At 40.7% G+C, this 15,476-nt stretch overlaps 2 protein-coding genes across 5 annotated transcripts in view; one reads left to right on the top strand and one right to left on the bottom strand.

The window, feature by feature from the left end:
- Positions 1–15,476, top strand: part of arhgef49 (Rho guanine nucleotide exchange factor 49) — a 145,947-nt gene that overhangs the window by 65,418 nt on the left and 65,053 nt on the right. Inside the window, exon 2 of one of the 2 annotated variants that reach the window (XM_079665253.1) lies at positions 11,389–11,453. The exons of the other annotated variant lie outside the window; for it this stretch is intronic. The gene's annotated coding sequence lies outside the window, so the exon portion shown is untranslated. The remainder of the gene's footprint in view (positions 1–11,388; positions 11,454–15,476) is intronic. 2 annotated transcript variants of the gene reach the window in all.
- LOC307029354 (gamma-crystallin M3-like) lies at positions 2,582–6,017 on the bottom strand (the record flags this gene model as incomplete). Of its 3 annotated transcripts, none has more annotated exons than XM_079665263.1 (3): positions 5,856–6,017; positions 2,955–3,197; positions 2,582–2,857 (listed from the first exon to the last, which is right to left on the bottom strand). In XM_079665263.1, exons 1-3 carry the CDS (start codon positions 5,904–5,906, stop codon positions 2,582–2,584), a joined length of 570 nt encoding a protein of 189 aa, XP_079521389.1. In that variant the 5' UTR covers positions 5,907–6,017. The 3 variants fall into 3 exon arrangements, with proteins under 3 accessions (XP_079521389.1, XP_079521391.1, XP_079521390.1); XM_079665265.1 differs by having other exon boundaries at positions 5,776–5,918; XM_079665264.1 differs by having other exon boundaries at positions 5,769–5,918.

Consider the following 15,476-nt stretch of genomic DNA (forward strand, 5'->3'; position numbering starts at 1 on the left):
ACTGCTCTTGTAACTGTTTTACAGGGTATGTGTGCTCTGAAAGGCCGAGGTTCTCAGCAGTGAATGCTCCGTTGAAGACATGCCTTTCAGTTCGCTGGTCAATCGGGGAAATTCCAAAGGGAACAGTTGCTCCACTTACTTGCACTATATCCTGCCACACTGTGCGTAGTGAGATTGTTTCAGGCTGTGTTGAGAGACCCAAACACTGGACAGCAAAGGGGAGCAAGATGGTCGATCAGCACCATCATCAAGGACTGCATGAGTTGTGAGGGTCCTGTCCCCGTTGTGGAGAAGTACATTGACAACTTTCAACATTACTTTATGGGAGCGGTTAGGTTTGTCCATGTAGAGAACCTCTGAGGAGGTGGATGTGTACATCACTGTAGCTGATTTGTTTGAATTAATGTCATGGAGAATATTCAAGTGAATGTCCTTGCATACATTACATGGCCTTCTTTAAGGTGCATTTGTCCATTTTATGGATTATTCCGCATTTAATGCATCTGTCTTTCTCTCTGATCCATTTTGTAATGTGTATTTTGGAGAGTCCTTTGAATTCTGTGCATGAACCAAGGAAACTATATAACTATATTAGAGCCTGTATACGGAAGCTTGATGCTGACTTGCTCAAGTGTGTCCTCTTACTACTTAAACTATGAGATACTTGGGATGCTGCCTTCTGCCGTGGAAAACCATAGTAATCAGGGGGCCGTCTATCTCTTTTGGGTCTAGCCCCTAGGTCTTGATGGCTAATTGGGTTTGTCGGGGCTTTGGCTAATGCTTCCAGGGATACTGATGGCAGAATTTGGTGCTATGGATGAGAGTTGGGCAATAAGGGTTCAGGTGAAAGGCTAGGCTCTGGGACACCTTCGGATCCATCCATCTTCTCAGTAGAAAGGGCCTGACCTCCATTGTTGGGTTCATCCATTGTCTGCATGCCACCAGTCTCTGAATCAGTCATTTGTTCACTGTGTGGAGTGTGGCTCTGGCTTGAAGGATCATTTGCTGCAGAGGTGACAATGTACAACATTAACATATGACAAATACTATATGCTGTATTTAAAGTAGAGAGCTGTGATGATTTAAAAGAGGTAATGTGGAGAAGAAATGTGTAACATTTTTAAAATAACAAGATGTTGTTCGCATTATGTTATGTGCATTAATGTAATGCATAATGTTTTTTCTAGGATGGATAAAAGTCCGTTTCAGTGGGGGTCCTGGGCCTTGTTGATGGGGCTCGTAGCAGAGGGGAAGAAACTGTTCAGGTGGGGAGAGGTTTTGGTCCTGATGGAGTTCAGCCTCCTGCCAGAGTGCAGCGGGATAAACAGTTTGTGTCCAGTTCAGTCTAATACTGTCAGGGTTGGGGAAAATAGGACCCAAATGCAGGGAAAGGCATGTAACAAAAAGCTAGCTTTAATAAAAAGCCGATGATATAGACAAACAGGTAACAACTAAAACAGCAAATCGGGGAGCACGAGGAACAGGAACAAACTTACAACAGGTACAGGCAGGTAACGTGGATGAGCGAACAGGAAGTAAAAGGGAAGACAAGACTGAATACACAGAAGGGTAATCACAGGACAAAACACAGCTGGGCAGGCGAGGCAGAAACACAAGGGGGGGGGGAGGGGCAACAGGTGAACACAATGAGACAATTGTACACAGGAGGGCAAACACAGGAAGGAAGATCAGACACAGAGAAAACAGAATTTGGTACCACTTTACAATAAGGCTACCCTTATAGAAATGTTTACGAATAGTTTGTAATTCATTTATTAATTAGGTTGTGAACACTTTATAAATCATTAATAAACTTTTATAAGACATGAGATAAACAGGGCAACTGTGACCGGTTGCTTGCTAAATAGTGAGCCCACATATATCTGTGCTGCTAAGCCTTATATTGGCTACCTAGCTTACTTTGTCTCCTTCATCAGCCAGCATCCTTGGTATCTGTGGTCCACTGAGTTAATTCTCGCTAAGTAGCCAATATAAGTCATCTTGCCAAATAGTGAACCTGTGTTGATGTATGAAAACTATGTTAGAACTGGTTTATAAATGGTTCTTAATGATTAATAAAGTGTTTACAACCTAATTCATAACCTAAATATAAACTCTTTATGAATCCTTTATAAGGGGGTAGTCTTATTGGAAAGTGGTACCCAGAATTTCAAAAATAAAACCGTAAAATTGCAACATAGATCCAAAACCATGACAAGTTTACTAAATACAAATTATACCTTAGCTTAAAAATGTAATAATCTCATTTTTATTTAATTACCCAACGTTTTGTCACATATCATCAACCCAGTTTATTAATCTGTCATCCAATATCAATTTTAAGGCATTCTCTGTTTGTTTTTTTTGTCAATCTTGCAACACATTTCTCATCAGATATAAAACGTGTTACGATCAATATTTTCATTGCTAGTAGTTGCCTACCGTCAAACACATATTATATAATTAATTTCAATTAATAATGTGTGATTATAACAGTCGGACAATAAGCATGACAAAAGTCACATTCAAGGTTAATTATTTATTTGGCATTTGATGAAGTCAGGAAACATTCAGTGAACATTTAGCAGGAATCGGTGATACGCCTCATGCTCATGAACCTCTGGCCGCTCATGCCCATGTCTCTGAAGCTCCTGTACTCTCCGGGCCTCATGTACATCATCTTGCCTCTGAACTGGGGCTGCTCGTACATCAGCCAGTGACCGTCCATCACGTTGCAGGACTGGCACTCGTTCATGCGGTAACGGTCCATGATGTTGTCACAGTCCTCCATCATCTCGTGACTCTGACCACCGAAGTTCTCGTTCTCATAGATCTTCATCCTGAACTGGCCTCTGTGCTGCTTTCGGGAGAAGAATGATAAATTAATGATTTAATGTAAAGAGTTGTGGGGTGGTCACCCATAGTAGAATCGTCGGTTACAGTTTTATACCCACCATTGGGATCATACGGCAAGACTTGATGTTCTCCCTCATTCCCATCATGCTCATGTAGTCGGAGTACTCGCCCCTCTTCATGAAGTACTGGTTTCCCATGTAGTTGTTGCGGTCGTACACCACGAAGCAGCCGCTCTCCACCCTGCAGGACTGGCTCCTGCTCAGGGAGGAGGACATGTCAGAGCAGTCATTCATGCACTCATAAGAACGACCCTGGAAGTTCTTCTCCTCGTAGAAGGTGATCTGAAAGAAGGGAATTTGAATGGTTAGAAATTGATTAGCTATGAACAAACTTTGATATTGCAAACAGTAATTCCTGATTATTACAAAAAGACTTCTAAAAGTACCTTGCCCCTCATGTTCATGCCGGTGTTGGTCATGTTGGCTGTAGATGTGCTGTTGCTGGTGAACTGATATCCTACCTGTTCAACGCTTGTCTTTTATACCTGTTCAACGTAAATAATTAGTGATCCCTCCCCCTCAGAGAACCCCTATTCAGCAACTTACCATTGAAGCCAACAGAATGCAGAGAATGAGTTCATTTTACAGGGACCTGGTATTTTGTAGTAGAGGACAACAGACGCTTCACAATGACCTGACAAAAAGACTAGCATGTTCTTTGCCTTTTTCCCAAGTATGACACACTGCTTTGTACAAACTGATTGTTCATTCACATTAACATTATTGTTCTCCTGACAGTTAACAATGCAAAGGCTCCCTCAACTAAAAGCAATGATTTTCCATTATATTTCAGTCTATTGCAGAGAGAAGCTGGTAAGCACACATTTATGATACTTACATGTTTGGTTCAGAAGGATAACCTCCACTTATTAACACCACCTTAATGATTTTAGAAGCGTAAACGCAATCGGCAGAAGTAAAATGCTAAAGCTAGGCTGTAAACAAGCTACATCACCACGGCTAAGCTAAAAGCGGCTAATGCTCAGCATAATGACGTTTAGTGGTGTCATGGAGTCACTGGTTGATCTTTTTCATGACACATAAAAGCTTTGGACATTCACCAGTTGAAATGTAACAATGTATTTTATGTCGTAGATGAAAATGTGAAAAAATATCTTCAACTTGTGTTAACTACAGATTCTTATTTCAGACCTCTAACCAGAAACATGTTTACTTTGAGACAAGGCTAAACTACTAGAACGCCCTTAACTCTGTATTCTTGGTGTTTTATCTGTGATTCCAAGACTTAATAGCCACCACAAAAGCACTAAATGTTTTTTCTCTTCACCATGCGAGTCAAACAATATCCATATTTTGCAAAACCCAGAAAATCAGTCAATGCTTAAAAAACCTCTCATGTCTGGCCTTAGAGAAATTAGCCTTTGCTATAAAGAGAAAGCGTGATACCTTCTAAATTTGAAATAGTATGTAATATATCACTGGAAAGTACATAGCTTCTGTTTTTGATAAATTTATGTTGTTTTATATTCTCTCTTTTGAGTTATCACTTACTACTAGGGCTGCTCAATTAATCGTATTTTAATCGCAATTACGATTATGGCTTGCAACGATTACGAAAACAACGTAATCGAAATAAAACGATTAGTTTTTTATTATTATTACTTTTTTTTTTGTATTGGTTTTTCAGTTGAATTATACTTTTAATAATCGTGATATCAATTATTGACCCAAATAATCGAGATTATGATTTTTGCCATAATCGAGCAGCCCTACTTACTTTCTGTATATATATGTTTTGAACAAAATATATTGTAACTGTTGGTTGTATTTAATATCTTCTTATTTGGGGGAGGGGAAATACATTTATGTGATGTCTTTTCCTGGAAAAAACGAGATGCCCCAAATAAAAGGTGCCATAACAAATCAACTTTGAGACTAGGGGAATTGGAAGTGTTAAAATTCATACTGATTTGCGTGTTTTAGGACTCGTTCGTGCACCACTCTCTATATTTCTAGCACCACCTGGAAAGCTGCTTTGTGTAAAGTGACTGTGAGGCAGGTTTCCAGTAGGTCAAACAAAAGAGGGGAGGTGGTTACTTTGAGTTGGCTCAGCATGCAGTGGCTGCAGTTTCCTGTCAGTGCAGTCGTTTTTTTAAAAGCACCTCCTCCTCTCTGATGGCCTGTGGCTGGGTAAAAGCTCCCTCAAAGCGTGACCTCTCCACCCATCATCTGTGTAACCATGAGTGAAGCAGCAGACAGAGCTCCAGCTGTGCCCACTCTCCATCCACATCAAACCCTTCTCCTCTCCTTCTCTAATAACCGTTTTTTTTTAGCATTTTCTACACCTCGTTTTCCCTTTTCTGTCTCCACGCTACATGCTCTAATGTACCTCTTATACTTCTGTCCAAACTTACATTTATCCTGCTCCCTTTAACTGCCTTACTCTTGTCCCCCTTTTTCATATTTTTCATTCTAGACAGTCACAATACCGAAGCCTACATTTACGATAAGATACACCTTTTTATTGATCCCTGTCGGGAAATGTATTTGTTTTAGCAGCAACACAATTAAGATAAAAACACAGGAAGGTGTTTCAACTAGGAATAATTAGAATAACAAATTGAAAAAAAGGGACAGTATACAATATGTATATATATATACATGTGAGTGTGAAAGTGTCAACATATACAGTGCAAGTCTTAGGGGTGTAACGGTTCACAGAATTCACGGTTCGGTATGTTCCTCGGTTTGGGGGTCACGGTTCGGTACAACAAGAAAAAGCATGTTATTTATTTTTGAACAGTAGTGCAAGTTTCAGTTTAAAAATAAGTAACTCTAACATTTGGAATAATTCACTTTATTAAACAGCTAAAAATAAACCACAAACAGTACCACACACACTCAGATGGCCATAGTATCTATAATGGCTGATGTGAAACAAAAAGGTTCAATAAGCTGTCAAACTAAAAATATACTAACTTTTCTTCTTCTTGTATTTTGTTCGTTTTGTTGTGTGTTCTTCTTCTTCATGTGTTGTTTAAGGGCGGCTGTCAAACAGCTTTTAGGCGCAATACCGCCCCCTGGATTAGTGTAGTGGATACTGCCCTGAATGACAGACTTTTGTCCATTTATATATACAGTCTATGCCAGGGTTCCCCAATTATATTTACCAAAGGGCCAATTTTTTTCAAGCATGACAAGCTAAGGGCCAAAATGTTATGTGTCACTAAAAGTTGTTTTACACTATGTGCAGATGTTACCTCTATTATAATTGTTGTAGTTGTGGCAGTAATAATTAAACAAACCCTGTGTTGAGAGTAAAGGAAAAATGCATCCTTGAAACCAAATTAGACCGAAATCAAACATTATTAACAATAATAATAAATAAATGCTTTAACAAATACAAATGATTTTGCTGTGGTCTGATGGGGCATAACAATAAAACAAAAATAAAAAACAACAGAGTGAACTCTGATCAAATAGTCAAACAGGTCCACATCCAATTCAGCAAACACTGTAACACACACACACACTGGGAAAGACAGGAAGACAGAGAGAGTTTCAGTTAGTTACTTTTATAATGTCGTACCAAAATACACCACATTATTAGTTTTAACATTTTTAAATATGTGTACCAAATAATATCAGGCTGTAAATAACAAATAGTATTGGGTTTTTTTTACTTTATTTTTTTCTATATTACTTTAATGTTGTATTCAATTTAACCAGTTTGTGGGCTGTTGTTAAAAGCCCTGCATTATCCAAGGTTTTTTCTCTATCATATTAATAATTTGTTTTTAAATACGCTGCATAGCGTTTTATTTAGGAAATGAATGTACATATAAAATATAACTATAAAATGGTTATTTTTGTGGCACTGTCCAAGATGTGCACTGGAGAGTCTTTTCCTGTCCTGGCTTTTGATAGCATTCATTGAAGAAAATCCTGATTCGTAGATGTATGTTGAGGAGAACATTGTGAGTAGGAACATAGCAATAGCTCTGGTGTTTTTTTAACGAGCTTGGGGAACCACGTTGATCCAAAAGTCACACACTGGTGCATCCTTGTGTTGAGCTTTCAGCAACTCAGAGCTTCCCATCTCTAAGACCTCCATCTGAAGAGCTCCTTCTTATATGGAAGGCACCAGCCTTTTGGCCTCTCCAGTCCACTGCCCGTCTGCTGACACAGAGAACGGCTGTCTGAGGAAGAGGAGGATGTCACGTGAGATTTTAGGGGAGCTTTCAAATCGCTCCTTGAAGTTTTCTGCCAGTTTTGACACAAAATCCTTCATTACTGGATCTTCCGGCATTTCATTCTTCTCGCAGTGCTCACGCAGACGTGGAAAGTGCAGCTTCCTCCCATGAATATCTCTCTCCAAAAGGTGCAGCTTTGACCGAAAAGCTTCAACCGCCTCGTACATCTCAGCAACAGTGTGGTTCTTGCCTTGCAGCTGCAGGTTAAGGTGATTTAGATGAGACATGATGTCACACAAAAAATTAACATCTGCTATCACCTTGGTGTCAGTTAAAAAGCTCAAAAACTCATGGGCTTTTTGGCTCTGCAGGCTTGATAAGAACGACACCAGTTCATCACGCAGGTCGCACACCCTCTCCAACACACAGCCCTTGCTCAGCCAGCGAACATCGTTGTGTAGTAAGAGATCCTTGTGTTCAGATGACATTTCCTCTAGCAACGATCTAAAAAGGCGATGCTGCAGACTAGAGCTCTCACGCACAAAGTTAACCAGTCTCGTCACAGTATCCATCGTTTCTTTCATTTTTCCACACAGTTTTGCGCACAACACTGATTGGTGAATGATGCAGTGAAATGTCAGAAGCGCCGGGTTAACGGCGGAAAGCCTGCTTACCAAGCCTTTGTGCTTTCCAACCATCGACGGAGCCCCGTCAGTTACAACAGAGAAGATTTGACTCACATTCAAACCATTCTTTTCGAAGAACTGTGTCAGCTCGTGGAAGATTATTTCCCCGGTCGTGTGCCCGGGCAGAGTAAGCAAACACAGCAGCTCTTCCCGGAATATCTTCCCATCAAAAAATCGTACGAACACAGACAGCTGTTCCATGTCGGTTCGGTCACAGGACGATTCTATGGCTAAGGATATAGCCTCTGTTTTCTTCAAATCCGTGAGTAGACTGGAAAAACACTCCTCCGCTAAAACCTCTACTCTTCTGGTTGCCGTGTTAGCCGACAGCGGCACCTGCTTTAATAGCTCAATAACCTTTTTTTTTTGTTTTTCATCATGATTTAAAACTTCACGAGCCATGTCTATCGCACACCGTTTAATTAACTCAGCATCTGCAAACGGCTTCTTGGCTCTAGCAAGCGTCCAAGAGACGTGCAATGAAGCAGCTGATGCGCCCTCTTGTGCGGATGTTGTTTTCGACATTGTGGAAACAGAGTGCTTGTATGATGCAAGCAAACCTGCTATCTTTTGTGTGCGCTGGTCGGATTTCTCTGGATAGTTAGCATTAAAACTGGCAGCATGAATAGAGGTGAAGTGCCGCTTCAGGTTGTCTGATTTGATTACAGCTACATTCTGCATGCAAATCAAACAAGTCGGTTTAGCATTGGCGTGGTCCGGTAAAAAAAAACAATACTTCTCAGTCCAGTCAGTTTTGAACTGACGGTTCTCCTGGTCTAACTTCCTCTTTTTAGCGAATTCCATCCTGGGTTTGAGTTATCCACGGCCCGTTAGTGTCATGTTGGTCAATCGCTGGGCTGGGATGACAGGCGGCTAGCTGGCGAGCTATAGTTTATATGTGTTTGCCGCTATTCCAGGTGGTGACGAGTAAGTCAAGCGCGCGAAGCACGTCTTACATATGCACGCGATAAGGTCATGGGTCAGGTTTACGAGTGTCGACGGAGGTCAAAATAAAGCGAAACCGCAGACATTTTATTTTATGTTTTTATGTTATAACAAGTGAATGCCAGTAGATCAGCGCGGGCCATGCATTTGCCTCTTGCGGGCCGGATCTGGCCCGCGGGCCGCTAATTGGGGTTGGCTGGTCTATGCTTTTGTCCCACGGCGTATTCGTCGTGTGACTGCATGCACCGAACCGTGGCGGTACGAGACGAATACGGATACCGTGACACCCCTATTAGGTACAAATACAGTGCAAGTTGCTATGAGTTTTATTAGGGGGTCAATTATGGAGCTATTTCAGGGTCATAAGTTTAGATCATTCAAAAAAATACAATTTATTTGAAAGTTCAAGTTTTTATCCTGAACTTTGAAAAATACAATGATGTATTCAAAATAAAAATAAGTATTTGAAATCATTTTTCAGGTTGAATATTATTTTTGGTTCAGTTCAGCAATTTTTTTTAATAAAATATTTATTTTCAGATTTCACTTTTATACATATTTTGATATTTGAATCCTTATTTTTTTCAGTTACATTTTTATCGTTTTCAGATTCAAAACAATTATTTTTTCAGTTTCAAATCTTGTTTTTTCAGCTTTCACATTACTTTTCACCTTCAGATCGTTTTTCGCTTTCAGATCTTTTCTTTTCGCTTTCAAACTTTTGACCCTGATGTTGCTTGGAGGGGGGCGGGGCTTAGCAAAGAGTATTTTGGCATCCTGAGTGACAGGCCTCCCTCTGTCATGTTGCCTTCATGGATGTTAGGTAGCGCGAGAAATATAACTCAATACTTTCTATACACGATACTCCCGTGATAGGTGGGAAATAAAACTGATACTAGCGTCAAAGTTCCGTTAAGCGAGCTGTTGAGCATCGCAGTTGGCAACAATCAAGGTATAAGCGCAATAAACTGTGCTAGAATGTGAAATTACGTATCCGCAACGAGCCAGCAGGTTGTTCTGGTGGACCTGACGCCATCCCCCGCTGTCTCACGGAGAGATACCGCAGGTCCTTCCTTCCTGCAGCGGTCAGACCAACCAGCACAGCCTCTAGACCCCGCAAAAAACAACTCCGACTATAACACCTCTTGTTGATAAATACCAACAATGTGCAATATTTGCAATATGTGCAATATATATATGCCGTTAAAAACTGTGCTGCTAAATCCGCAGAACTGTAACAGGGTGTGTATGATGTAAAATGTGTAAATTTAAAACACATCATTTCTTTTTTTAATCTTTAATACTTTTTTCATGCATGCTTTAGGTAGCATTAAGCTGTCTTTGAGTCTTCTCTGCTGTAACAATGTAAATGTATCCCCTGTGGGACTAATAAAGGTAATCTGATTCTGATCGCAAAAACCAAGCCAATGCTATGCTGCGTTCATGGAGCTACGTGGAAGTGGGGAAGGACAATGCTTGATTGCGGATACGTAATTTCACATTCTAGCACAGTTTATTGCTCTTATACCTTGATTGTTGCCAATTATGATGCTCAACAGCTTGCTTAAAGGAACTTTGACGCTGGTATCAGTTTACCACCAATCACGGGAGTGTTGTGTATAGAAAGTATTGAGTTATATTTCTCGCGATACCTAACATCCATGAAGGCAACATGACAGAGGGAGGCCTGCCACTCAGGATGCCAAACTACTCTTTGCTAAACCCCGCTCCCCCACGCAACATCAGGGTCAAAAGTCTGAAAGCGAAAAAAAAAGATCTGAAAGCGGAAAAAAGGGTCTGAAAGTGAAAAACGATCTGAAGGTGAAAAGCAATGTGAAACCTGAAAAAACAAGATTTGAAACTGAAAAAATAATTGTTTTTAATCTGAAAACGAAAAATCTGCAACTGAAAAAAATAAGGATTCAAATATCAAAATATGTATAAAAGTGAAATCTGAAAATGAATATTTTATTCAAAAAAAATTGCTGAACTGAATCAAAATAATATTCAACCTGAAAAATGATTTCAAATACTTATTTTTATTTTTGAATACCTAGTATTTTTCAAAGTTCAGGATAAAAACTTGAACTTTCAAATAAATTGCTTTTTTTTTGGATGATCAAAACTTATGACCCTGAAATAGCTCCATAGTCAATCCTTCATTGTGGAGCCTGGTGGCTACTGGGACAAAAGATTGACCGGGGCGCAACAAAACAAACCCATGGAACCAGAACAGACAACACAACAAAAAAAACGAGACAAAACAGCAGCAGTAACAGCTAGTGTGAAAAGTGATATTATACGCCCTTAGTTATAACACTAAACTATTCCTCTTTAGGGTTAATGCTATTGGGAACAGTCCGTTGCAAATTTATCAAGAGTTCCTCTCATCACATGTGATAATCCCTCCAATGAGTAAATGGACATCATATTTTCAAACCATAATAAGATATCAGGGGGAACTTCATCCAACCATTTCTGTAATATCGTGAGGCGTGCAGCTTGGAAAGCAATTCCAGGAATGTGTCTGCGTTTGCGAGTCTAATCCGAGAACAAAAAGATATGGATTAAGATATATATCTATTTATCTATCAATGTTTTTGCAGCAAGGCTCTCTATCATCTGACAACCTTTGGAGCCAGTGCTATAAACTTCCACTGTAAATGCTAAAACATTGTTTTTCCTCAGGTATCAAGATTCAAGAACCACTAGTGACGGCCCAATCAGTTTGTCAGCACTCTAAAGCTTTGAAGGTAAGATTTTACTTTCATTTTTGCACGTGTCATGTTTAATCATTTACGGGAAAGTAATATTCCAATAACCATCACACCAGTATCACATTTCTTTTCGGTTCTTGTAAAAATCTCCAGGGAAGCATTTCATTAGAGTAAAACCTAGAGCATTTCAGATCTCACACTGTTTTAGCTTGCTCTACATCTAATACAATTTCATATTATTACCTCCCAATCTGATTTTATGATCTCTGTAAAACCACAACACAGCAAGTTATGGATGGACAAGCAGTTTTTTAAATCTCTTATAACAACAAGAATCCCTCATAAAAAACCCTCCCTCTGGCAAACCCTCATAAGTGCCTGTTTCACAAAAAACAAACCCAGAAAAAAACGAAATGGCATTCTGACTGAGTGCGTTTTTGCCCGCGAGCATTTCTCTTAAAGAACCAGGAATAAACACGCCACGCAGTGAGGTATTGTTCTCTCCAGCTTTCCATCTATATAGTGAAGGCTGTGGCATTTCACCGGCAAAATATATTTCCCTCAGAGGAGATTGCTCCCCATGTGTGTGTGTGTGTGTTTGTGTGTGTGTTCATGTGTGTTTTCAAGCCAGATGCAGAATGTTAATGAGCTTGAAAGCCTCGCTGTTGCTCTACCTGACAGCTTGTGTGTGTGTGTGTGTGTGTGTGTGTGTGTGTGTGTGTGTGTGTGTGTGTGTGTGTGTGTGTGTGTGTGTGTGTGTGTGTGTGTGTGTGTGTGTGTGTGTGTGTGTGTGTGTGTGTGTGTGTGTGTGTGTGTGTGTGTGTGTGTGTGTGTGTGTGTGTGTGTGTGTGTGTGTGTGTGTGTGTGTGTGTGTGTGTGTGTGTGTGTGTGTGTGTGTGTGTGTGAACATGTATTTATGTCCATAACCTTCCTGTGGACTATTAGAGATCAGAGCAATTTTTTTTCACCAGTAAGAGGGATAATCCTGAGAGCTGCTGAATCGGCGTGTTGAGCAGAGAGGTTGGTTAGTTGATCGGCCGCCTCCCAGAGGAAGTGTCTGCTGGAGAGGCTGAGCTCACTCTCTCTGTGTCTGCCTCGCCTTTAGCTGTTTGGTTGGTAAAATATGGATTAATCTTCTGGTCGGAGCATCCCCCCTCCCCCCCCCCCCCCCCCCGCTCTGTCTGTCTCCCCCATGAAGGGCTGAAATAGAAATGTTACCAGAGGATGTTTTAGGAAAGATCATTTCCCTTTATCCCCTTTTTTGCCAGTTAAATATTCTCTGTATTTTTTTGTTTTCTGAACACAAATCCAGGGTCTAGAGATCGGAAGTGTTTTCTGCTACAAACAAAAGGGTTATTGTGAGTTTTATATCGCATCTTTATCATAGTTTTACAGGTTTAATGACAAGCACATTGTGTGAAACAATTCAAGCAGTGTAACAACCTGTAACTAAGCAATGTGAGTTGTGTTACCTAAAAAATGCACATTTTATTGGCTTATATGAAATGTTTTAACTTTTTCTACAGTGTTGTCCATGTTTACCATTAGAAGCTCTTATTTATGGTAACAGCTTCAATGTTTACTGCGCCTTTTCATCCAGAGATAGCCCAAGGTCTCCTCTAATGGCTTTCCCATGTGATGTTATTCAATGTGCAGAGACTGTGTTGGCTTTCCTTGGCCCCCTTTGTTATGTCACCTTCCGTGCACAGTGTTACGCTCTTGGGCATTATTGTATTGTTTGCAGACATGCACCTCAGCCTCATGCAGGATCACTTCCTCCTGCAGTCCACAGAGCTCTCCTGATGCCTTGCCTCTTCCCAAGAGCGGCGTCATTGAGATTCAAAAAGCCTTTCCTGCATTATAAAACAGCCAGCCCCTTCTATTCATGTGTAAATGCTGATGATTCAGAGCACTGTGTGCCGTAGCTTCCTACTATTACTATGAAAATTGGTTGAACTTTGATGGCTAATGTGTTTCTATTTCCGCCTCCCACGCAGCACAGCACAAGCTCTCGGGAAAAGAGGAATAACATTGATCTCTGCGTTTAAGAGGCTAATCTCGCCTTGATTAAATATGATCCAGTCAGTACATTTAGTCCGAGGCACCATCTGCAGATACGTTGCACAGATGCATTGATGTGTCAACAACCATGTGCTTACTGTATCTACTGAGCCGATTAATTTAGGCTGAATATTAAGAGAGGCGTCCATTTCTCAGATGAATGAAGCCCGGTGGTTTTTCCTGCACAGCGATAGATTTACTTGCCAATATCCTGGTTGGCTCATGTTTATTCAGAGGCATGCTGGTTCCTCTTGGCACTCTGTTATGTTATGGAGCAATATCAGATAAAGCAGAGCTGTTTAGCATGGTAAACAATCTTCTTCCTGTTGGGAATATTTTAGGCAGATTTAGTGGTGGGTTTTTTTGTGGCAGAAATGATGATGAAAGTGATTCTAGCCTATATCTTCAACAGCGTTTCCAGATATACAATAAATACCCCAGTTGTACAATAACCCTCTTTAAAATGTGAACTAATAAAAGTACCATGGTACGCTATATTGTTTTATGTGTTTTAAAACAACTTTCACTCAGCAAAAATACAATTTACCCTAAAAAACGACACGCTAAGGCCCAATCCCAAACCACCCCCTACACCCTACCCCCTACCCCAACACACTACCCCTCCGTCAGGGTCCGCCACATTAAGTGTTGTTCCAAACCAACGAGTGTGGAGCGGTGTGGAGGGGGAGTGGGCTATCAAGCCCTCAAACAGCGAGTCTGCAGCGGTGCTGTCTTCAGACCGGTCTCTACCTGACCGGAGTCACGCTGTGTGTGTCAGTCAGGAAACACGGTGTTTACAAGTAGTTCCAGCAAACATCCACTGATAAACTACGATGTTAGCAACCTCATGATAACCTCATATGTTTTAACTTAGGATCATACCTGTGTTTAGTCTAGAAAAAGGTAAATGTGTGCATTTTATTATAAAGTTGTGTATATTTACAGACTGTTGCAAAAACTAAGAAGCTTATAAACATCAGGTTTAAAATTAAAACACAATTAAAGATGTTTGGAGTTTTATTTTAGTTATTAATTGTAATGTTTTGTCTAAGAGATGCTGATTTGAAACCGTTTTTACATACAGTTACGGCATTTCCTGTTTCTGCCGGAGAGAGGGGAGGCTGTCCCAAAGCTTGCTGCTGTATTTACTCCCTCCACCTGACAGGAGGGAGCCTCGTTGAGCTGCGAGTGTCACTCCACGGAGTTCACTCCGTCACGGAGGGGTAGGGTGTAGGGCGTGGTTTGGGATTGGGCCTAAGTGTTTTTTTTCTTTTCTTTAAACCATACTTGGTTTTAGAACCTGTGACCATTTGGTTCCCAAGCCAAGTCCATGATCTACTGACGCCCCCTTATAGCTACAGACAGTATATTGGTAGTACAGTTGTGGGTGTGTCAAAAAGTCGTTCTCACTGAAAGTATCTAATTTACGCCCAATTATTCTCCTAGTTATGATTTTTGTACAATCATTTTCCTCTAAATAGGATCATTTTAAGCCTCCGGTATGGTAGTTCCCATCTGGCATAATCCTACCGTACATTAGTCACACTAACCAGATCTGTGGTTTCATCTGGAGGGGAGCAATCAGGGCGGGCTGATGAGGAAACATGGAGATACGAACGTACGAGCACTCCAGCTTGGAGAGCAACTGCACGGTACGCTGTGCAGCCGGATAGATTGACAGGAAAATTGGATTTCAGGGCTTCCCATTAGCAGGACCGGGTTTATTCAGTGCTCTGTGCGGCTGCAGACATGCTAATTATGATAGAAGCCTCCCCTCTGCACATGAGGCTTTTAATCAGCTCAGCAGGGAGCATGTGTACACACTGATGTACTGTACGCTCACCTACTCGTTCACAAACACATCTGACAATACAGGTCGTATATTTGCTTATATGTGACATCTGAAGGGTAAATGACATTTTAATAGGATTCTGCAATTTCCTCTCCTAGCAAAAGAGTGAATGTGGGAAAAAATGAAATGATGACAGTGGCTAATGG

The sequence above is a fragment of the Notothenia rossii genome (assembly GCF_949606895.1).
Source record: "Notothenia rossii genome assembly, chromosome: 2".
Classification (NCBI taxonomy): Eukaryota; Metazoa; Chordata; class Actinopteri; order Perciformes; family Nototheniidae; genus Notothenia; species Notothenia rossii.